General features: G+C 37.1%; 2 protein-coding genes across 6 annotated transcripts in view; one reads left to right on the top strand and one right to left on the bottom strand.

Annotated features, from left to right (window-relative positions):
• Positions 1-2,413, bottom strand: part of ASNS (asparagine synthetase (glutamine-hydrolyzing)) — a 120,824-nt gene extending 118,411 nt beyond the window's left edge. The window contains exons 1-2 of the mRNA XM_014557504.2: positions 2,171-2,413; positions 1,462-1,535 (exon numbers count right to left, since the gene is read on the bottom strand). The gene's annotated coding sequence lies outside the window, so the exon portion shown is untranslated. The remainder of the gene's footprint in view (positions 1-1,461; positions 1,536-2,170) is intronic.
• Positions 2,414-2,709: 296 nt separating this feature from the next.
• C1GALT1 (core 1 synthase, glycoprotein-N-acetylgalactosamine 3-beta-galactosyltransferase 1) overlaps positions 2,710-18,337 on the top strand; it is a 38,512-nt gene continuing 22,884 nt past the window's right edge. For 4 of the 5 annotated variants that reach the window (XR_004321526.1, XR_001365721.2, XM_014557507.2 and 1 more), the window contains exons 1-2: positions 3,362-3,511; positions 17,476-17,712. Coding sequence is in view for 3 of the 5 variants with exons in the window: in XM_014557507.2 (XP_014412993.1) it covers positions 17,493-17,712 (220 nt within the window). In the remaining 2 variants the exon portion in view is untranslated. Of the gene's footprint in view, positions 2,955-3,361; positions 3,512-17,475; positions 17,713-18,337 lie in introns of those variants that run through there. The other variant, XM_032483964.1, reaches the window with a different exon arrangement.

Genomic DNA, 18,337 nt, shown 5'->3' with positions numbered 1-18,337 from the left:
TAAATTGGAGGGATTTATTTTCCCCCACGTAACAACAGATCCAGAAGTGGGCAGTCCAGAGGTGGTAAGCTGGCCCTCCAAAGTAATCATGAATCCAAGTACCCCTGGCTTCCTATGCTGTTAATAGCATGGAGCTTTTGTTACTGTGGTTGAAACATGGCTGCTCCACCTCCAGCATCATGTCACTGTTCTAGGTAAGACAAAGGATGGACACAGGTCCAATGGCTAACAGGACACTTCTTCCCTAAAGCTGTGAGCCTCCCCTAGCAATGAAAGTGGTGAAATCCACTTTCATTTTGTTGACAGGTCACATGGCTAACCATGGCTTATAGGAGTCTGAAGAAGTAAATATTTTTAACTGGACACATTGTCACCCTGAAAAAAAAATCACAGTTCTCCTAGTAGGAAAGAAAGGATTTTGGTCTAAACAACTAGCAGTGTCTATCACCCTGCTCCAAGGAGCCTTGACAAGCATTAGTCTGCTCCTAGGAGCTTTGATACACATCACTGAAACACCACACCAGACAGACAAACACACTGTCTATGGTTTACTGTGTTTCAAATAGGAGAATCTGGTCGTTTTGAATCCCACATATAAAGTACACTTTTCAAAGTAACCAGAACTTTCTTTTTCCTAGTTGGTAGTGTTGAAGAATTGGCTGACATTTATATCACTTCTAGGAATTTGTTCAAGGTGACAGCTACACAGTTATGTAAAGGCACATGCATTAAGAAACTCATCACAAAGCTGTTTAAAACAGTAAACATTTGGAAAAAAACAGAAATGAATCAATAGAATACTGGTTAGATAAATGATGAGACATCCACTCAATGGATACTATGCAACTTTGAAAAATAATGCTATGCATGACATATTCTTCAGTGAGAAAAGAACTCTGTACATAACAAGATCCAGTTTATCATATATTGTATTTATATGTCTTTTTGTCCATTTTATTCTCAGAGATGTCTAGAAGAATATAACATGAACTTTTCAAAATGGTTACCTCTGGATTATGAGATTTGAAAATTTTTATATGTTTGAATACATATCATTTTCATACAAATAAGAACCATTTTCAAAAATACCAGAAAGGGTGGGAGGAGGGGCTGATTTTGTCTGGTGGTGTTTGTATCAACATAACTTCTTGCCACTAATTTTCTTTCTTAGACATGCCAAGGCTGGAAGCATTTCTTATCTTTGCTCACTGGAAATATGTTATTCTTTATATATTATAAATTTCAGTAAAATTAAAGTGAGGTAAGAATACTGAGTTTTTGTTTTGTTTTGCCATTTGGAACACTTTGACCTCTGAATGGTCTGTTGTTTCACAGTAGCTGTGGAAGGGAAGTGGGTGAAGATGGGCAATAATTATACACAAGTTGGGGAAGAGAGAAAAGTTTGGAGGTAAGAATGCAGGAGGAAAGTCCCTAGGCATGAACCAGGGAAAGAGCACTAACCTTGACATCAGATACTCGCACTTCTCTTCTAGCATGGGCTTATCAGTTTATCTTTCTGACTTCAGTTTTCTCATCTGAAAAATGAGAGGTTTGGATAAAAATCACTAAATGTTTTAAAAGTCTTTTGGAAGATTGTTTGGGATCTATTAATGGCATATCCTGGCAAACTACGGTAAAGCTGAATCTAAACAAATTAAAGGGGAAAATATCCAACCACAATACCTAACGTTATTATTTCTCCGAGGCATGATAAGTAACTTGCCACGTTAACAAAGCTAATAGGTGGAGGGACCAAGATTCCAGCCCACAGCCCAAGGCTCTAAAGAACTGCTGAGGAGGGCATTTAAAGAAAGCAGAGTAGCTTTCTCACCCTCAAGCTAGGCCTTGTAGATGATGGTTAATACCAATAAAGCCAAGAACTTGCCCCCACCTCCTGACTGCTATGAGGTTTCCTCAATTGCTCAGAGGCTCCTGGCTCTAACTCAAAACCAGTTTTCTGATACAAAGTCCCTTTGCCAACTAAAGGGGGTGGGAAGGTGGCGGTGAGTTTTTGCAAAGCTCCAAGGAAGTTCTTCGGGCCACTGCCTGTCAGCACTGAAGTAATGACATAAAGACCACGTGTGTCTACAGGAGGCTTTGTGGTATCACTAACTGGGTTTTCAGCCCTCCCTGGTTCACATATCTTGTTATCTAACACCGGTTTGCGTACCTCATCTTAAAGTATTTCCTTTCATTAAAGCCAGAGAAACACCGAGTCAAGAGTAGGGGTGGGGGGAAACAGGAGCAAAAAGCCAGGGTTAAGAGCAGGCTAGAGGCCAAAAGACTCCTGCAGGGTAAGAGCCTTCCCTCAGACAAAGGTCCCTCAGGTATCGCGGCCTCAGTCCCTGCTGTTTCACTGCTTTAGTCCCTCTCAAGTTCCGGAAGCTAGCGCATGACCCTACAGCAGCACCAGGAAGGCAGAGGCCGTCAGTGAGGAGCCTCAAGCAGGCTGTGAGAAGCCGCAAGCAGGCTGTGACTCTCGCTCGGAGATGACCCGACTTCCCAGACCCCCTCGCACAAGGGCGGGGCGCGCGTTAGGCGGCCAATCCCCGCGCCCGCACGTCGCCGTAGCCCCGCCCCACTCTGCCCCTTCTCGCTCCGCCCTTCCCTGGGGCTGGTGCGGCGGCGGCGACGTCAGCGGAGGAGACCCCTGGGTGGCGGCTGCGCCGTCGGCGGGCCGCGGCCTGGACGCGCTGCGGGGAGGGGCGGAGCGAGCGGGCGGGAGCTCGCGCTGGGGCCGCCGCCGCCGCCGCCGCCGCCGCCGCCGCCGCCGCCGCCGCCGCCGCCGCCGCCGCCGCCGCCGCCGCCGCCTAATCTGGGCGGCAGCGGGCGGCCCCGGGTCGCCACCACGAGCCACTTCTGCGGCTGCCGAGAAGAGCGAAGGTCGTCGGTCTCGTGTTGTCCCCCTTCTCCGCCCCCCAGGAGGGGCGAGAGGGAGCCGAGGCTGATGTCAGGTACGGCCGGCTGAGGCGCCCTCGGGCTACAGGTCCATGGTCTCGGTTCCCCCTGCCCTCCCTTTCTCGAAGTGTGTGTTGGGGGAGCGTGGAGGGTAGAACCCAACCCCCGACGCTGCCAAACAGGTGTCTCGGCGTGGCCGCAGGGGCTGGGGACGTGCGGGCTCCTGAGGGAGGCACGGGGCACTTCCTGCTCCCAGCGCCTCTACAGACTGCCATGGGGCTGGCCATCCACCGGGCCGCTATTTTGTTGACATGTAGCCTCCTTTTGGTCGTGGGTCCTTCCCTATTGCCCTCTCGCGCTCCTCCCTTCCTCGCGCCGTGTCTACCGTCGGGTGGCGACAGTGAGGCGCGGGCTGCGCACGGCTGGACCACTCAGCGGTCCTGCCCCGCCGGGCCCTCCCGCCCCCGCGCGGACCCGCGGCCAGGCGGGACCAGGAGCCCAGGTGTGGGCACCTTCTGCAGGAGCTCCGGGCCGCCGCGCCGCCCCAGCGCCAGCGAGCCGGAGCCTTCCGCAAGTGCTTGGGGACTTCCTCGGGGCTCTCCTGGATCATCAGGTTTGTCTGTGGCTGATTGATTCTGTAAATTTCCCGTGCCTCTGGCCGAATGAGCAAAGCAGGTGTGTTTGGGCACTTGCTGCATGGAGGACCGGGAAAGGAGTTTTTCTTTCCTCCGCGTTCCTCCCCCACAAGGTGTGATGGTATTAGTAGGTGATGACAAATTGGTCTTACAGCTTTGAATTTGGATAAATTGTATACTGAAAAACTGAACGAAATTTATGGGTAGAGATTTATTCTTTCGTAGCTCTTATCCTCTCCCCTTATTATTTTTTAAAATGACAGTAAAGCGTCACACGCTTTGGAAAAGTTGATTACATTTGCAACCTAGTTCTCCCAAATCGTCGTAGTTAACTGTGGTATATCCTTTTAACGCTTTTCAGATTGGAACCTGTTATCCAAATTATGAATTTAAAAGTTATAAAGTTAGAACTTTAATGCATCAGAGTGAGTAATTAGGCCAATGTATAAGGGACAGAATATTTAATTTACTAAAAGTTGGGCATTAAACACAGATAGCTTTGCCTGGGTGCCAGGAAATCAATTGTGCATGATTTCAAGTTGTTTGATTCTGGTGTTGGTTTAGACAATGGAAATCTGAGTTTTTAGGAGGTGAAACGAACTTTTTGCAACTTCCCACTCTTACCAGATAAATATCAAATGAGCCTTATGTATGTGATGCTTTGTGTTCTAAGCATTGTGTATAAAAAACTAGACTTATTTTCTGTCAGCCTTTGTATATATTGATGTACAATTTAATTGAATGTAAAGTTTCAAGTTACCAGTTAACTCTTTTTACCATATGTTAAGTAAAACAGTGATTTAGTAAGGAAAGTATGACTCATTTAAAATTCTTCACAGGAAAAGAGTATGGTTTTTTAGTACTGGTGGAGAACTATTGAATGTCTCTCTTAAATTTGCATGGGATTTGTGTTTTTCTGTATCTTTATACTTAGGAGTCAACATTTTAAAATATTTTGTGATTACTATCAGTTTAAAGATAGGCGTGATTTTCCTTAAATATGCTTTTTGCAGGGTATAGATTATACTAGGCTGTATTTCTGAGTAAATTCAATATCCAGAAATTATTAGAATTTTATTACCAACTTATTTAGGAGTATATATCAATTAGTGATTAGTCATGGAAATACAAAAGTGTGTTAATTAGCTATATGCTATGCACTATTTATTTATATATTGATTTGTGCTCCCTCAGATAAAAATTGCATTATAAGGCTTATACACTTTATAAACCATAGTAATTTAAAGTAGAGTCTTTGTGTGGAGAAATCATTGATTGGAATTCTTGTGACAGTGCAGCTGTAAACAAACATTAATTGGAAAATGCACAACTTGATGCTGAAATTTATTTCAGATTCACTTAAAATTTTAAGCTTCTCAATACAGCCATGTTACTTTTAGAAGATTTGTTGAGATTTGAGTAAAGAGGCTAATGTACAAACTATAGCAAAGTGGAAAAAATCTGACAAAATCCTTTTACCCGAACTTCAGTGGGATTAAGTTCATTCTTTTAAGAGAAGGAAAAAAATGGAAATTGTTCCATAAAACAGAAGTTAGTGTTTTACCTTGAAATCTAAATGTGTATCTAATGTGTACTTAAATTTTCACTGTACAACTAACTCAGATGTCCTAAAGGAAAATACGTGCCCATGTCTATAATATGTGAAAATAAGACGTATCCTTTGAAGAAAAAAACACGAACAAGCGTGTATCTGTGAAATAGGAAAGCCCATAAGAAGGTGAAAGAAACCAAAAAAATAAAAAACCACCCAGTAAATTATGTAGAACCTGTAGAATGAGCTGCCTTGCACATTGAAGGGACACATTGAGGGCAGGGAGAGGCCATACTAAGTTGGAGAGATTCTGAAACAGGAAACTTGATTAGTTCACAGTGAAAGCTATAAAAATATTTAAACTGGTGGAAGTTGAAATTATATACAGCTTGGGGTGGTTATTTGCATTCTTGATCATTATTTTAGTTTCCTAGGGCTGCTATAACGAAGTACAACAAACAGTGATTTAAAACAACAGAAACTTATCATTTCACAGTTTTGGTGGTTAGAAGTTTGAAAGCAAATGTTGACAGGGCCATGGTGTTCTAGGGAAGAGTCTGTCCCATGCCTCTTTGCTTCTTGTGTCACTGGTGTTCCTTGGCTTGCAGCTATGTCACACCAGTCTGTGCCTCTTTTGTCTCATCGCATTCTCCCTATGTCTCTGTCTTAATATGTTCTCCCACTTTTAAAAGGACTACAGTCGTATTGAATTGGGATCCACCCTGCTGACCTAATGTTAACCTAATTGCATCTCCAAAGCCTTATTTCCAAATAAGGTCACATTCATAAGTATTGGGATTAGGACTTCAACCCCAGTCTTTTTGAGGGACACAGTTTAATTCATGAAAGGCATATAATTTATCTTTTACAGTATTCAGTAAATTTTTAGCACCATATGGCATATCAAATCTGAGGGCGCAGTGGGAACAGAGTAGAGGACATCTGAATTCATTTACCTAACACAGTGCCTACTGTGTGCCAGGTTATAGAAATAAAGCAGTGAATAGGCGGACAGAAATCTCTGTCCTCATGGGGCTTACATTCTAAAACACTGGTTCTCAAAATGTGGTCCCTGGAACCTCAACATCATCTGGGAACTAGTCAGAAATGCAAATTTTCAGGCTCTGCTCCTCAGACCTCTTGATTTCAGAAACTCTTTTAACAAGCCTTCCAGGTGATTCTGATGGAGACTCAGGTTTCAGAACCACTGATCAAGATGGGAGAAAGACAATAAACAAGATGAGTAAGTGAAACATGTACCATACTAGGTGTTAATAGGTGCTGTGGATAGGAATAAGGTGGCCAGGGAAGACCCAATTGGGAAGTAAAGGCCTGAAGGGAGTGAGCCATGTGAATATCCACGTGAGTTTTGTTCCCAACAGAGAACAGCAGGTCCAATGACCTCAGATGTTTGGGGAACAGCAAGGAGTCCAGAGTTAGAACACAGCAAGGGAAACAGTAATAGGTTCAGTTTATGAAATTGCTGTTTGTTCCTCTTTGATCCATAAAAACCAACTACAAGAAGGAGAGATGAGATGAGAAAGAAAGGAGTATGAAGGCAGGATAGCAGATTGTGTGAGGTTCATCTTTAGATTTTGGCTGTGTCTCAGTGAGGAAAGATACTGGAGGGTTTCTAGCAAATGAGTGATGTGATCTGGTTTAAGTTTTAAAAGGGTCACTGGTGAAATGGACTGGTAAAAATGGATTGAAAAGGGCAAGGATGAAGAAAGGGATAAGTTGATTTGGAGACTGTAGAAGTAGTTGGGAAAGAAAGAGTGGGAGGTGGGGAGAGAGAAAGGTGGACCTTGGACTAGGGTAGTAGTGGTGGAAAGCTTAGAAGAGGTACAAGATTAAAAACACAGAGGATTGTAGTGAAAAGTAAGGTTTTTTCCTTCCTCTCTAGTTAACTTTAGTTACCCAGTTGCCTATGTAAGGATAGACTAGTATCTAATCTGTATATATTTTATGTATTTATTTAGCATTGTCTGAAGACATTTTGAGTCATAAGTAGGGGAAATGCTATTAGCATCTAGTGAGTAAGGCCAGGGATGCTGCTAAACATCTTATGATGAACAGGGCGGCCGCCACAACAGAGAATTATCCAGCTCAAGATGTCAGTTATGCCAGGGTTAAGAAACACTGACTTAATGGGATTTACAGAGATTGAGGCATGGATGGTGGAGGGAAAAGGGTGTTGTGTAGAACAGAAAAGACAAGGGGTAGAGGAGCTCACTGCACTGAGATGTTTATTGAACTATAAATAGTTCAAGATTGCTGAAGCATGAATTATAAGGGAGGGAGAGGGGCATACTGTACCTGTACAGTAATGTAATCCTTTGAGAGCAAAGTTATAAAACAGTAAGAAAACTAACACATTATTAATTTTATGTTAAATATCACTCACTTTATGCTGATATAAGTGTAGACAAGTTACCTATATATATTTTATGCATTCATGACATACCTAACTTTTAATTAATTTTTTCAATATTTCTAGCTTACACAGTTCATCTGGGAGTTTTTTCAAATTGCCACAAATCTCCAAAATTTTTTTCCAATATATTTATTGAAAACTATCTGCATATAAGTGAACCTGCACACTTCAAACCCATGTTGTTAGAGGATCAACTGTAGTTACCTTTGGTGAGAACCTGGGGTGGAGATGGTAATGAAAACATACTCTTTTCTGTGTGTGTGTGTATTTAATGTTTGGTTTCAGTTTGCATTTGTTTTGTTTTCCTTCTTTTTCCAATTTAAACAATAGCCACTATAGCTTATTAGCAGAAAGTCACAGTCTGCCAAATGTGCAAAGATTTTCCTTATTAGTGCATATAAATCATTGTTTCTAACAGCTAAAGCGTATTCTGTGGTCCATGTATTTTTTTAAACTTGTTCTTCATCAAGAAACATTTATGGCTATGGCTGCCGTGAACATCTTTGGAGACTTCTGTGTTTGTGTCTATAAGAGAAATTTCTGATCATGTAATGATGGGTCAAAGCATACTTGAAAAAATTTAAAGATACTGCCAAATTGCCCTTCCAAAAGACAGTAAATATGTATATTCTGAGAAAGAATGCATGAGTGCCAGTTTTCTCTCATATATCTATGTCAACTGGCTGTTACTAAACTTAACATTTTTTGCTGCTATGATAGGTTAAAAATAGTATCTCTTCATTTGATTTACATTTCTGTAATATGAGTGAAATTTGAGCATCCTTGATTATTGTATTTTCTTTTTCTTTAAATCTCTTTTGATCTGTTTTTATATTGGGTTGATCTTTTGTCTTTTTCTTTATGATACTTTCTGGTATTTTAGGTGTACAGATTTTTTTTTTAACATTTTCTATAGAAACATACCTTTGAACCAGCAATTTCACTGCCAGAAATTTATTTAGTGAATAACCCCATACAGTTTTTCTGTAGTTACAGCTTTCGAGTTTTGAAAAGCTGTTAATTCATGATATAAAAAAGTAAAAAGATGCTGTCTTCTAGTTTTGTTGTAATTTCATTTTTTAAGTATCTTGGAAAAATTTGGATTTGAAAAAGAAAAGCAGGAATTCAGCTGGTTGCTTTTTATCTTTTTTCCAAAAAATCATTTCAATATCATTTCTTGAATAAACCATCTTTTTCTTGGTTTGAAATTCTATGTGTATTATGTATTAAATTTCCTTATGTACTGGTTTTTTAATAAACTTTATTTCGATCTGATGAAGATACATATCTTTGGGCTGACAGAGTTAGATTAATTAAGTTGCTCTTGTGAGAGAGACTGCACACCAGAGAAACTGCCAGAAGGAATAGGGTTATTACAGGATTTTGGAGAAGGGTGGAGTTTAGACAAAATTTAAATGAAGAATATTTGATAGGTTTAAAGCCCAGCAAAACTGTCGGGTTAATTAACATCAGGCCTGGGCTGAGAAGCAGACTTTAAGAGTCCTGTTTCCTTGGAGACTACAAAGTTAAGATAAATGTGGAATGTTGTGTCTGGAAAACCCTTATCTGAAGCTCTGAGTTGGGAATTGAGGCTGCTTCTTATTAATAATTCATTATCCATGCAAGAGTAGGGTGTTCCAGTCACAGGGATACACTTTCAAATAACAGTTCTGACAGTCTGGTTGTAGGAAAAAAAAGTTTCTTAGCAATATGTCTTTAGTATTAATTAACAGAAGTATTTAAAACATTTTTTTTTACCAATTCACAGATTCATTGATATGCCTATTCAGCATGCATATCAAATTATTTTAATGACTGTACCACATTTTCTACTCACATGCTTATTTTTCCAAACAACATTTAAAATAATTTTTGCCAGCTTTGTGTAGTGGCAGTATCCAGTGAGGTTTATCCAAGGCACGGTTATTGCTAATAGAATAATTTTTGCCACATTATTTAATCTTTTACAAATCTTGTGTCTTAAGTGAGTCTGCTTAGGCTTAGTCCACCCCCTCCATGCCGCTTTCAGAAATTTCCTCGTGTAGTCACATGTTTACTTTTCCAAACTTTTAAATATGTTTTACCAAGTTATTTAACTTTAAAAAATTTTGTATTTTAGTTGGGATGACATTATTTATATAGATTAATTTGGAGAAAATTGACATCTTTATCATTGATTTTTTTTTCATTTTTTTATTATGGTAAAATACACATAAAATTTACCATCTTAACCATTTTTAAGTGCACAGTTCAGTGATATTAAGTAAATTTATGTTATTATGCAACCATGACCACCACCTGCCAGAATTCTTTTCATCTTGCACAACTGAAAGTCAGTGCCCATTAAACAATAACTCCTCATTTCCCTCTCCCCCCAGTCCCTGGCAACCACCATTCTACTTTCTGTCTTTAATGATTTTAATTAAGTATCTCATATAAGTGAAATTACATAGTATTTGTCTTTTTGTGGCTGGCTTATTTCACTTAGTGTAATGTACTCAAGGTTCATCCATGTTGTGGCATATGTCAAAATTTCCTTCCTTTTAAAGGCTGGATAATGTTCCATTGAATGTTTGTAACACATTTTGCATGTCTGTTCAGCCATTGATGGAGACTTGGGTTGCTTCCACATTTTAGCTATTGTGAACAATGCTGCTGTAAATATGGGTGTGAAGATATCTCTTTGAGACTCTGCTTCCAGTTATTTTGGGCCCATACCCAGAAATGGAATTTCTGGATCATGTGATAATTCTATTTTTAATTTTTTGTGGAGCTGCCATAGTATTTTCCATAGTTGCTGTACTATTTTACATTCCCAGTAATAGTGCACAGGAGTTTCCATTTCCCCACATCCTCATCCTCACCAACACTTGCTTTGTGTTGTTGTTTTCTGTAAGTAGCTATCCTTAATGGATGTGAGGTGGTGTCTCAATGTAGTTTTGGTTAGCATTTTTCCTAATGATCAGTGATGTTGAGCATTATTTCATGCTTAACATGTTATGCTTATTGGCCATTTGTATATCTTCTTTGGGGAAGTGTCTTTTCAAGTCCTTTGCCTATTTTTGAATTGGACTTTTGTTGTTGTTAAGTTTTAGGAGTTCTCTATATATTCAAGGTATTAATCTGATACATGATTTGCAAATATGTTCTCCCATTCTGTGGATTGGCTTTTTTACTCTGATGATAGTGTCTTTTGATGTGCAAATTTTTAAAGTTTTTATGAAGTCAAGTTTGACTCTTTTTTTCTTTTGCTGCATATGCTTTTGATGTCATATCCAAGACATCATTGCCAACTCCAGTGTTGGGAAGCTTTTGTCTTCTGTTTTCTTCTAAGAGTTTTATACTTTTAGGTCTTATGTTTAGGTCTTTGATCCATTTTGAGTTAATTTTTTTATATGGTGTTAAATAAGAGTCCAGTTTCATTCTTCAGCATGTGGATATTCAGTTTTCTCTGTAACTTTTGTTAAAAAGAATATCCTTTACCCACTGAATGGAGTTGGCCCCTTTGTCAAAAATCTTTTGACCATCCATGTGAGGGTTTATTTTTGGGCTTTCTGTTATATTTCATTGGGTTATATGTTGATCTTCGTGCCAGTGTCACACTGTTTTGATTACTATAACTTTCGTAGTAAGTTTTGAAATTAGGAAATGTGAGTCCTCCAGTTGTACTCTTCTTTTTCAAGATTGTTTTGGCTCGTTGGGGATACCTTGAAATTCCATTTGAATTTTATTATGGATATTTGTGTTTCTGAAAAATAAAAAGTTGGATTTTGATACAGATTGCACTGAATTTGTACATCAGTTAAAGTAGTATTGACATCTTCACAATATTAATTTGTCCAATCCATAAACACGGGATATCTTTCTCTTTATTTATATCTTTTTTAATTTCTACTGAGGGTGCAAGAAGTATTAATGTTCTCATTGAAAATTAACAAAAAGTTATTCTCACTTTCGAACTTTTGAATCTGAAATTGTGGAAATATTTTTTAAAATAGAATTATAGTTTGAGACCCAATAAAACTTGATTTTAACTTGATTGTGAAGTATTACATAATTTTTGGAAGGTTTATTTGTTTCTTATCCTTGTACATACTGTTTCAGGATTCATAAAATCCCAAGGTCCTATCTAGTGCTAAGGTTGTGTAACTGTAATGCTTATAAAATACTTCAGGGTCATTAGGTGAAGGCTGTGTGTTAATTTTTTCTATTTCTGTAGTTTTAATAAATTAGTAATAGAAAGTATTTTTAGTCCCTTTGTCTATGAATTAATATGTACTTGTGTTATAGTTTGTATGGGTTGAATACATGTCAAAGGAAATAACACATATAATTCACGTCATATGTTTAATTTATGGCTTTGGGTTATATAAGTGTATAAACGCTTCAAATGATGGGACCATATATGTTTTTTTATTTAATAAATTAAGCAGTATGATATAGATTTCTATTTAGAAAAAATAATTTCAACTGTTTCCCTTACATGCGTGCACGTGCACGTGCACACACACGCAAAACATTTAACATTTGAATACATTTTACAAGCTAGGCAGTGTGTTAGGTGCTAGAGAAGTAGAGATGAGAGTCATAGCTGTTGTTATTGAGGAGCTTATAGTCTAGGGGGACAGAGATATGCCCATGCCTACTATGATGCAGTAAGTACATAGTAGGAAGTGTGAATGAAGGAACAAGGAAATCTTTGATGGGAGAGCAGTTAATTTGATCATGGGCAATGGAAAAGAGTGAGTGTGGAAAGTAATGAAAGATAATTAAGAATCTATCCAGTAGACAAATTGAGGCAGGCATGCCAGGCAGAAAAAATAGAATGGTCAAAGTCATCCATATGAAAACCCATGGCAAATTTGAAGAATGGCTGAATATAGCCTTTATGGATAGGACGTACCTGTAGTAAGAGAGCAGGGAGGTAAACTAGAGCCATATCTTGTTTACCAAGTAAGCAGTACGGACTTGATCCTGTGGCATTGTAAAGTATTGTTTTTCAAACAAGACTGCTATGTGAAACCTCTGTGAAGTTGTTGGTGAAGAGAAGGAAAAGAGCTGAGTCCAGGGAAGAATGATCAAGGAATGGAGGGAGAAAAGTATCATCCTAGAGTGGAAAAATAATGTAGAAATATAATCAGATTTGGTGGCTTGGGGCATAAATAAGGAGATGCTTTGCCCTCTCATTTCAGGCCGACTAGTATTTATTGTACCACTGTCTTGTGAAAGGCATCATAACAGCAGCTCTAAGACAAGATACTGTTTTTTTTGCCTTCTGGGAGTTTACATTCTGTAAACAGGAGAAAATATACCAATGACTATGTCCTTGGCTCCTAGGACAGTATTTCACACATTGAAAGGTGCTCATTTTAGTAGCACCTTTCAAAGATTATGTAAAATCTCAAATCAGGTTGTGTAAATCTCAAACTGTAATTCTGTTTTTTAAAAATGTTCCCACCAGTTCCAGGTTCAGAAAATCAAAAGGTGAGAATGCTCTTTACTATTCTATGAGTTTCACAAATATTTTTTGCATCCTCAGTGGTTTCTATAATACCCAAAGTTAATGCTGTGTTATACTGCTTTATATCAAAATGAAGAAAGGGAGAAGGGAAAAGAGTGCTGTACAGATTTCCTTTCACACCTGCTCTACTTTTAGCTAACACTCAGACTGGGATTTCTAAGCATGGGTATACCTACCAGTAAGTAACTCAAGGAGAATTGAACCTAAACCTAATGGAAAGAGCATTGAACTAAGGAAAAGGCCTGCTTCTCTGCTTTATACATTAGTTTTTGTGTCAGGAAGGGAAATTGAATACAGCATGTTCCATTTTGAATTCTATCCACCCAGAAATCACAACTCTCAAGCTTCTGTTTATTTCGTGATCCATTGAGCTACCAGCCACCATTCAGTGTTTTTGGAGAAAAAAAAATTTTTGTCAAAATAATGCAACAATTCTCAAAGTGTGATGAAGGGAAAGTGAGATCTCTTATGTCGTTTTAGGAAGTCAGTAAAGTCACACTATTTATACTAATATCAAAATGTTATTTGCTCTGTTTTTTCACTCATTCTCTTAGAAGTATACAGTCAGGTTTTTTAGAAGCTATGTAATATATGATATGGCAACAAATTGAATACAAAAGATGTAGCACTCCAGATCCAGCTGTCTTCTATTAAAGATACTGAGATTTGTTTTAAGCAATGTCACTCTTCTCAATAATTTTTTTAGAAAAATAAAATTATTTTCCATAAAATATGTTATTCATGTTAACAAGTAGATTTGTCATTCCTATTCATGAATAAATATTTATATATTTTCTGTTTTAATTTTTAATAAAAATCTAATTAGATATAACCCACTTACACAAAAGCTATTTGAGATCCTCATTAATGAAGAGTTTAAAGGGATCCCTGAGACTAAAATTTTTGAGAGCTGCTCAAGTAATGTATACTTGTTGAACTCAATTTGGAAAAATATAAAAAGAAACATCATCTTAGTTGCTCCTAATCCCACCACTGAAGTTAGAAATTAGAATTGAAATTGGAAATAAGGAATTGTTAACATTTTGGTATATTTTTTCTAGTCTCTTTTTTTGGGATAGCTTTTTTTTTTTTTAAAGCACAGAATTGTAATAACATATAAAACTTTGCATCCCCTTTTTTTCACTTGTGTGCTAACCACATTTTTTGTCATGTAATTTTCAAAAAGTTTACTAACTGTATTCTGTTTAGTGAATATGTTAGTTTATATAATTTTATCTCTTGTTGATTCTAAGTTTTGACTATGAATCTTTCATTTAGCAGATACTTGAGGGCTTATGTACAAGCACTGTTCATGAATGCTTCTTTACATTTTATTAAAATGTTTTCCTTCTGTTATATTGAGGTTGAATTACTGAGCTATACTTTGAAGACAAAGAGGGGAATATACTAAAGAAAATTTTAAGTTGTCTTTTGAGTTTTTAATGATATCAGGCCACACTGTCAAACTATCAACAGTATCAAGAGCTTACACAACTCTTTTAGCCTGCATCATGCTGTGGTAAGATTGGATGCATGAATTTAAATCACTTAGAAGAGTATCTTTTGCATTGAATCATTATTCAGTGTTACATACTTTCATTTGCTACATCTTATTTTAGATTTGGCTGTTATTTTTAACGTGTAATTCAGATATACAAATGATCAACTATGAATATTTTCCCAGGTTTCAGACCTGCATCTCAACAGCTTACTCAACATTTCTGCATCAGTTCCCTACTGGTGCTTTAAAATAGATGCAGGATGATACACTGAATATTGATCTGACCAAAATCTGTCTTGTCTTTAAAATATCTTTACTCATCCCTCATACTTGTTGGATAGTTTGGCTGCATATAAAATTCTAGATTGGAAATTATTTTTTCTCAGAATTTTGAAAGAGAATTTCTCCATTGCTTTCAACTTTGAGTGTTATTGTTTGAAAGTTCAAACCCATTGAATTCCTGATCTCTTATATGTGACAGTTTGCCACTTTCTCTGAAAGCTTACAGAATGGTTTCTTTGACCCAAGTGTTGTGTAATTTCATTATGATGTATCTTTATCGGTCTGTTTGTATTTACTGTGCTGGGTATCATTGGATCCTTTCAGTCTGGAACTTCCTTGAAATATCTACACCTCTCAACTGATCTTTAATTATCAGTTTTCTCTCTTATTTTCCACTCCTTGCCTTTTCGTTTTGCTCACTTCGGGGATGGTTTCCTTAACCGTATCCTACAGCTGTTTCATTGAGGTTTTTGATTTTCTTATAATTTAATTTCTTGGAGTTCTTTTAGTTCTGAGGATTTTTCTTTTTAAGCTACTGTCTTGCTCTTATTTCAGAAATACAAGGGCATGATTTTTTTTTTTTATCTTTCAGGATACTAGTGATAGTTTGGGGGATTTTTAAAATTTTCATCTCATTACATAGTCTCTGTCAAGTTACTTTAAATTCGACTATTTTGGTCTTTTTCTTTCATATTAGAGGCTTTCTTTAAAATATCTAGTGATTCTTAACTGGCTATTTATATTTTAGAGTAGATACTAAAAATTGTATTGAGATCTCTGTCCATGCTGTTAAGGCTTATTACCAGTGATCTTCACTGTATGATGCTTGGACTAGAATGATTCATTGCTTAACCTTTTGGGGATTCCATAGGTCAAATCTAAACCAACTAGTTTTTAATTTTACCTGTTCTAAAATCACTGTAGCAGATGACGCTAATACTCTGTCTATAGACCTATATCTACTTCCTGCTCACGGGCTCATGGTATATTTTTATTCCAAATACCAGTCTCCTGAGGGTCTTTATTGTGGGGCTGCCCTCACACTGCCAGAGCCTACTTTGCTAATGTGTAAACTGTGAAAGTGTCTGGGAAATTTGTTTTCTAAGGATAGCCCTTAACTAGTGATTGACTGTATGGGTACAACTCTGAGGTATGGACTACATTGCCTCCAAAACTACCTTGAGGGATTGAGCTAAAATTACTCTCCATGGACTTTGCTTGGTATCTTACCTTTTATTGGCTTCCTTCCCTTCCCTCCTCCTTACAGGTTTTTCCAGGAAATATTTTCTAATAAATAACTTTCACACAAATGCCTCACCTCAGCGTTTGCTTCTTGGGGACCCAACTTGAGATAACCACTAACGTTTGGGCTGTGTTCTGTTTAATAATGTATTATTTTGGAGTGAGATTGGACTGAGGTTTTCTATTCTATTTGGGGGCTCTGTCAGATATTGGTATCCAACTTCTGCATAAAAGAAGAAGTGGTTAAGGTTTGCTCCTTAATTTTCTAGAATGATTTATGTAGTATAATATGTTTTTTGAAAGACTGAAGTATTTTATTGAGGAAAAGCCTGGACCTTTTTGAAGTCTGGCTCTTTGACATTCTTTATTTCCTCTGTGGTCATTTGTCCATTTTGGTTTTGTATCTTGAGTTGGCTTTGATTATTTGATTATTTCTAGAGAAATGTGTATTTCATTTAAGTTTTCATGTTTAATAGCTATTTGTTATATAAAGTGTATTCTTGTTCTTTCATTTTATCTGTGAATTTGGATATAGTTTGAATCCTGATTTGAATTAATTAAATGTAAAAAGACACCTGTGAGCTAATTGAGGCAATTTGATTATAGAAGACAGTAGGGGAAATTTGATTACATACCGTGAGTTGGATAAGTCCAAAGAATTACTGTTAATTTTGTTAGGCATTGATAATTTTGTTAGGCATTTGATAAGGGCATTGTGACTTCGTAAGAAAATATCCATATTTTCAGAGCAGTTTGTAGAGGTGAGATGACTTAATGTCTGGGATTTGCATTAAAATACAGTAGTGAATTGAAGAAAGAATAAAGTAAATTTAACAAATTTGTAATTCAGTTGGTGTGATGGATATATGGGGGATGAAATAGAACATTTTCATGTGATTATTTGTCATCCGTACATCCTCTTCAGTGAAATAGCTGTTCGTGTCTTTTGCCTATTTTCTAATTGGATTGTTTTTGTTTTTGTTTTTTTTGCTGTTGGTTTTGGGAGTTTTTAATTTTTCTTATTACTAATTCTTTGTTAGATATGTAGCTTGCAAAATTTTTTTTTCCAGTGTCGCTTGTCTTTTCTTTCTCTCGGTAGGGTCTTTCACAAAGCAAAAGTTTTTCATTTTGATGAAGTCTGGTTTATCAGTTTTTCCCTTTTATGAATTGTGCTTTTAGAGTCAAGTCTAAGAACTCTTTGCCTAGTAAAGAACTATAGAAATGATCCCTGAAAGTATAGGCTTCGTGTGCTTTAGCAGAAAATAGAGGGGTAAATGTTAAATATTCTTAGAAATGTTCTCTTGCATGAAAGGAATTAACTTTCCAGTATAGCTAAGTTATCAGTCCTTTTACTCTTGGTATGTATATTACTTTATAATTTATAACGTCCTGCTAATTTTTTTCTTACAGAAATACATTTTCGGGAAATGGCCTCTAAATCTTGGCTGAATTTTTTAACCTTCCTCTGTGGATCAGCAATTGGATTTGTTCTATGTTCTCAGCTACTTAGTATTTTGTTGGGGGAACAGAAGGACATCCAGCCTAATATTCTTCATAATGATCCTCATGCTAGACATTCAGATGACAATGGACAGAGTCCCCTAGAAGGACAGATGAACTTTGATGCAGATGTTAGCCAACATAAAGGTATGGTTAATTTTTTTAAGGACTAAATAGAAATAGTATTTTCAGTCTATTTAAATGTTGAGAGACTTGGGAAAAGTTTGTTGTACCACTATGTCTTTTGATGAAAATAAGCTTAGTTCCAGATATTAAATGACAGTTTTTGTTTTGCCTCAGGAGAAGGAAGTTACTAAAACCTAGATTTACTTAAGGAATAAGATACTAATTTTGAATTCATTTTTAAATAGAAATAGTTAAGAAACCAAAATTTGGCAAAAGGCAAAACTTTTTAGATTTGATTTGTTTCTAAAAATTTTTATTTTGTCTAATTTTGTTATGGTTTATTTCTGTCTTGGTTTTTGCAATCGTCTTGTTTTAGTCTTAGTTTTTACTTAGTCTTGTTTTCTTAGAGAAACTCGAGAGGTATATATAAATCTCAATTTATATTTTATCAGTACTAATACTACTAATCTTTTCTCCTTTTGAGAAGCAAAAAAAATTAGAAAAGTAGAAAACTAGGGATGTGTTATATATAATGATTTCATTTTCTCCTGTTTTTCTATCTCTAACCAAATATTCTCAATTGTGTCCTTTATGTGTCCCTTAAATGTTAGTTTTCTCCAAGTTTCTTTGGCTCTTACTTTGCCTG

The sequence above is a fragment of the Camelus ferus genome, chromosome 7 (assembly GCF_009834535.1).
Source record: "Camelus ferus isolate YT-003-E chromosome 7, BCGSAC_Cfer_1.0, whole genome shotgun sequence".
Lineage (NCBI taxonomy): Eukaryota > Metazoa > Chordata > Mammalia > Artiodactyla > Camelidae > Camelus > Camelus ferus.
The sequence above is the reverse complement of the archived record's forward strand: the minus strand, read 5'-3'. Positions and strand labels throughout refer to the sequence as shown.